This window comes from Emys orbicularis, chromosome 3 (assembly GCF_028017835.1).
Source record: "Emys orbicularis isolate rEmyOrb1 chromosome 3, rEmyOrb1.hap1, whole genome shotgun sequence".
NCBI lineage: Eukaryota > Metazoa > Chordata > Testudines > Emydidae > Emys > Emys orbicularis.
In genome coordinates this window covers 164,127,656-164,133,655 of record NC_088685.1, presented here as the reverse complement: position 1 = coordinate 164,133,655, position 6,000 = coordinate 164,127,656, and the positions used below count along the sequence as shown (strand labels likewise).

Sequence of the window (6,000 nt, the reverse complement as noted above, 5' to 3'; positions counted from 1 at the left end):
TTAACTGACCTCTCTAAGAATGGTCTGAAACTGCTCCTTTTGTGTCCAGTAAATGTTCCAGAAACGCATTGAGTTTCCCATAATTAATAAAATTGTATTTGGCCATAACAGTTTGGCAATTCGTGACTCTAAATGGTAATGTTGCCGACAAATATGCCATCCTGCCAAGCCCGATCGTATGGGGTCGACTTGGCATTATGTTGCTTGCTTTGTGCATTAACCACATCCACTATGATGGAGTTTTGTCGCACCTGGTACTAAGTTTTCTCTGTGCCGCTCTTTTAGAGATGGTACGGTAGTTGTCTGTCTCCTTAGGGGGCAGTACCGTTGCCTCAGAGCCTGACTGCCAGAGCCCCTGGCTTCTCCAGGTGGTGTAGCCGGTGCGGCAGAGAGCAGAGCTCATAGCGAGGCCCCCTTCTGGGTACCATGCTTCAGAGCTGCTGGTGCCGTTGGTACGGAGGTGGCTGCACCAGGGAACCCCTCTGGCTGGCCAACGACTAGGAGCCCATGTTTTTCCAGTGCTGTCGGTACAGAGGTGGCCACACTGGGGAACCCCTCTGGCTGGCCAACTACTTGGAGCCCTTTTTATGAACCTTTACAGGGGGAGTCTGCTGGGTTTTTTTCCACAACTCTACCCCCTTTGAAGTTAAAGGCTCCGGGGATGATCAGGGGTCAAATAAAACAACTATGACTTATGCTAATGATGCAGATAAGGAAGGGACCACTGCTCACTCCCTTTGAGGCCAAAGGCGGTTGAGAAGGAAATGTGTGTGTGTGTGTGTGGGGGGGGGGGGGGGGGGGTTCGCTGGCGCAGTGCTAGATAGCCTCGAGGCAGACCACAAGGGAGGGAGAGCACAGGCACGGGCTCAATGGACACTGCTACCAAAAATCTCCGACTAGAGTCGCAGGGGCGCACATACACCTACAGTGGAGCACCCGTAGGGCACTACTCGAAGAAGAAATGATTGTCTCTTGCCCTCTCTACAAAATAAATTTTTTCCTGCTCATTTTTCACCTTAGAAATTTCAGAAATGTCAAGTCTGCTCTTTCTTGGTTTTCCTGGAGATCTCAGAAATGTAGGTAGTGAGCTCTTAACCCTTAAATGAAGGAGCTTGCGTGCGGAATCTTTAACAGAGAGTTTTTTCCCCAAGGGTTTCTCACATGTTTATGTTAAACACATGTTAACAAAAACAAACAAAACCACAATAAGAATAATATCACCTTATCCTCCCAGTCTGCTTTCACTTGCCAGGTAAGCGCAGTATCATAATCTTACCAGTTCTCCGGTGACCTAACGTGTCTTCCAAGAAAAAAACATAAGACCTGAATTTCTAGGGGGGAATTTTCAAACATGCTCAACACTGCTGCATGTAACTCTCTTTATAATTCCACTCCAACGTAAACAATCAGAAAAAAAATGTTAAGCAAGAAACAAAACATCTGGAAAAACCTTTCAGGCTATCTTGCATATCATAAAGAATTAAACAGGGCACAAACTCAATCTTTTTTCCTCTGTCGGTCACATTTAATACAGCACAGCACCGCAACCAAAAGACTATGGGCAGCTTTCACTCATATACCTCTACCTCAATATAACGCTGTCCTCGGGAGCCAAAAAATTTTACCGCATTATAGGTGAAACCGTGTTATATCGAACTTGCTTTGATCCACCGGAGTGCGCAGCCCCGCCCCCCTGGAGCACTGCTTTACCGTGTTATATCTGAATTTGTGTTATATCGGGTCACGTTATATCGGGGTAGAGGTGTACATGTTTTCTATTGCATTTTCAGCTCTACAAAAAAAAAAAAAAAGGTCCAATAAACCATAACTCTCTACTGATACTTTGAAAGTGTTTTGAGCTAAATTCTTCATTTGAAAAATAAATTTCCAAGTTTGGAACCAGCTGCCCTTTCTGGCCACCTCAGCAGGCTGACTGCAATACAATGTATAGAGCAATGCCAGTCTGCGGACAGGCAGACATACATTAACCAGGCAGCTACCACAGTAGGAGTGAACATAAAGGAAGGAAGTAATTTCACAAGGATTGAGATTTTGCAAACTGTTAACACAGGGGACTATGGATAGCAGCAAGTACAGATTTCACTATATTTTATAGGATAATTGTAATATGTTGAATATTTTGTAAATCTGTGCAACAATACTATAAAATGAAATCATTTAATTAACCCTGTGCTCCAGAGGGTCTTCCTTGCTTGATATCACATCACCCACACAGTATATATGCTGGGATGGCAAACTGAACCAGGAATTGGCAATGCAAACACAGCTGGATATTGTGGGAATGTCCTCATGGCCTGTGCATGGGGGAAATCTCATAGATATTGATACAACTGAGAGAACTGTCAAAGCAATTTGCAGGTCTCATTTAAGCAACAATGAAAGATGATACTGTATGCCTCTTACCTTTCAACATCATGCTTTAGAGATTCTGATCTCAGTTAGACTGGGGCAACCGAGATCATAACAATCATTGTCTCAATGTTACACTCTGCTCCCTCTCCGTGTTTGTTGTATCTACCTATTCTCTCATCATATACTTAGACTGTAAGCTCTTCAGGGCAGGGACCATCTCCTCCTTCTATGTTTGTACAGCGCCTGGCACAATAGGGCCCTGATTGATGTCTGGGGCCTTTAGCTGCTCTCACAACACAAATAAATAAATAAATAAATAAATGAAAATAACAGTGTAATCTGCAGTGACTCTACTGATAACAGAAATACTCCTGATTTGTTCTACCGCAGTTGAAACTAGAATTAATTGCTATATTGCTTTCTTTCTTTCAACCAGCCCGCACAGATGACAATCTGTCTCAGTCAAGATAACAGTGAGTTACTGTTTAAACCACTGTAAACTTAACATAAGGTTCTTATTTCAATTGTGCAATGCTAGAAACAAGATGGAAAATTTGCTTGGCAAATGAATAACCATGTTGAAGCAGGGAGGAATATTCCTTACAAATAATGTATCACATAACCCCCCAGGAACACACCGTAGATACAGGATTTGTTTGCAGTGGTTAGATTGTGCCCCAGCTCCACATGAGGAGAAGGAGAGAAATGGAGCCACAAGTGGATCAGGAAGCAAGAAATCCAATTTCAACAGCACTCTGAGCACTGTGCATTTTCTTTAAACAATACCACTCTGTCTATTTGTACCCATGATGAGTGCATTTAAGGCTGACTCCGTTTCCTTACTTCCTTTCAAATGTTCCTGCATGGAAGCTAACATGGTAGCAGAGCACTTGGTTGGTAAGAACAAGCTCTATCAAGGTCTACTGGATACAAGCTGGTGACTCAGAAAAGCACTGAAATACATGTAATGTCCCCCCCTTTTTTTAAAAGTACTATGGTATTGTACAGTAATGACCCAGAGTACTACCCCATACAGTAGGGACACTGTAGTGCTTTGGGCCGTAGAATAATCTATGTATATTTGTATGGGATGGTGTAAGAAATGGGGAAACAAGACAGTAGTTCAACATCTCCTTCATCATGACCTTGTTATTTTAACACTTTCTAAATACATTCATAAAATAACAGGATTTATCAAATGTAATGTAGAAGTGCTGCATAAATACAAATATTGATACTTTACCTTGAATATTATATATTATATAAATCCTACTTTACTTAAAAAAAAGCTCCAGATCATGTCTTTCCCTTTCTTTCTTTTTAATTTTCTTTAAAAAAGTGTGTGTGTATGTATATATATAGATATATTTATTTTTATCATAATGTCAAAATTTATATGAGTTGCATCTCTTCTGTTATGCTTTCTGCAGACAAGGTCTGAAATGATGTTAGCAAGAAATAAAACAATGGCTTCCTCTTAAAAACCTGGTTAATACAGGAAATTCAAAGGAGTTTGTTTTCTTTTTTCAGATTTCAACACTGATTTTTTTTTAAAAAATTATAATAATCCTTCATAAACCAGGGTCCATAGATAGTATAGGGCAGCCTTTATAAGCAAATCTACACAATCTGACATGCTTTCATGAGGCAGTTAGTACTTGTATCAAAATTCAACAGTGTTTCTATAGAATCATCCGACTTCCTGCGATGCAGAGATACGTTAATTTCAGTTCCAAGAATTCACAGTTCTTTTTTTACAAATGGTCTCATCAAATCCCCAGGATTCATTTCACAAACCTGCTGTTCAATTGCTGATGCTGCTAACCACACAGTTGATTAAGATGTGCACACAATCTGGTGACATCACAAGGAAGATCAAAAAACAGGAAAAATTCCCTCCCTCCAATCTTTAAATAGTCTTTTTATCTCTCTATCTGTATGTATATATATGTGCATGATTCTTTTTGCCTAGTGCGATCATATAATGAACAAATTTTGTGCTGGTTAAGGGTCTTCTTCCATCAATGGAATTTCTAGGGAAAAAAAAAAAAAGAATTATTGGCTTTAGCCTATAGACTATTTGGGTCAAGGGGACCTGTCATTTATTTGCCTGCAGAGTGCCATCTCACACCTACCAGTTGGCGATATACAAATAGTGTATGATGAAAGGTTGTACTTGTGAGCAAAACATTCCCAGTCTAGTCCCTCCTCAAGACTCGCTTCTGTTGTGATGCCTGGAATTAGTCAACTAAAACCTCCATTCACTCCAAAATAAACAAGGAAAAACTCTCCAAGGAGTGGCTTTGTTGCCACTGTGTGACTTTGGGGTGAAGATTCCTCCCTGTTCCATTCCTGGAGAACCAATCCCCCTTGCCACCTGGCTAGGGCTTAGCCTGGTCGGGTAGGGGAGATGAGACCCTAAAAGCACTGAAGAATTTGTTTTGAAGAAAGCATAAAGAATAACATGTATGCTGCAAATAATTCCTGCTTAATTCCTGCTCTGAAGCACAAGCACATGGATTGTATTTATTGACCATTACCTTTGACACACATCCCATGTAACATATCCAAGCAAAACTTACCATCTGCAATATCGATACTTGGGCTTGTGGATGCAGCCTCCCCAGTGGTGCTATTGATCACCTCAGTTCTATCTGAAATAGGATGCACGCCCATTTGGCACACAGAGGATGAATATAAACTTTGGAGAAGTTCGGAGGAGCCTGATATGCTATCACAGCTCTCAAATTCAGCAGGTAATGTGTCTGTCTCTCCTGGGCCGGGATAAGCTGGAGGGTTCTGATCGTCTGTCTGCAAAACTTGCCCCTGGCCTGCAGGAGATGAGTATCCCGGTGCCAAGGCATTCAAACCACTGCTCACAGCTTCATCATAGGAAGGCAGCATGACAGGAACACCATCCACTACCACGAAGTCGGGGTTGCTGGTGGAACTCTCCTGGGCACCTCTACATCAAACAAAGACAGATCATCATGGAGTCTTTGAACATTTCAATAACACTTCAAGATGTAACATTTTCTAATCACATGAAATGGAGCTATACAAGGTTGTTAACATTCACGGGGATATCCACTTCACAGATCTGCAAAAATCAGCTCAGACTGATAGGTGTGTGCAATTTGTTATGATGAGATAAACAAAGCCAATAACTGAGGCATCGTTTAGAGAAGGAAAGGAAAACAGGTCTGAGGCAGAGATAAGGAGCATTCTCTGTTGTCCCATGCACAGTAAATATCAGGGATATAGAATCATATAGAATCGGGGTGAATCAATAAGTGTGTGAATCCTTGAAGAGATCAGCACTGGAGCTAAAGGGGTAGGGTACTTGCAGCACATGCAAAACTATACTGAGCTGATAATTGCTGGATGATGCAAGCTTTGGGGTTGAGATTTTGAGCTCGCTTCACCCTCAGTTTGGAAGGATGCATGTTCTCTCCCCTACACCCCCCCCCCAATACTAAGAGGATATTTTCAAGCAAACCACTTTTTTCAGGCTATAAAATTTTCTAATCTGTTAATCTCAAAAATGTCAATTAGATTACAATGGAGTCCCACCAGGATCCCATGTGTTTTTAGGATATGGGAACATCTGAAAGAGGAAGAGGAAGA

General features: G+C 41.5%; 1 protein-coding gene across 1 annotated transcript in view; it reads right to left on the bottom strand.

The window, feature by feature from the left end:
• Positions 1–4,377: 4,377 nt before the first annotated feature.
• Positions 4,378–6,000, bottom strand: part of SUSD4 (sushi domain containing 4) — a 109,364-nt gene continuing 107,741 nt past the window's right edge. Inside the window, exons 7-8 of the mRNA XM_065401816.1 lie at positions 4,956–5,338; positions 4,378–4,406 (exon numbers count right to left, since the gene is read on the bottom strand). Of these exons, the coding sequence (XP_065257888.1) occupies positions 4,378–4,406; positions 4,956–5,338 (412 nt within the window). The remainder of the gene's footprint in view (positions 4,407–4,955; positions 5,339–6,000) is intronic.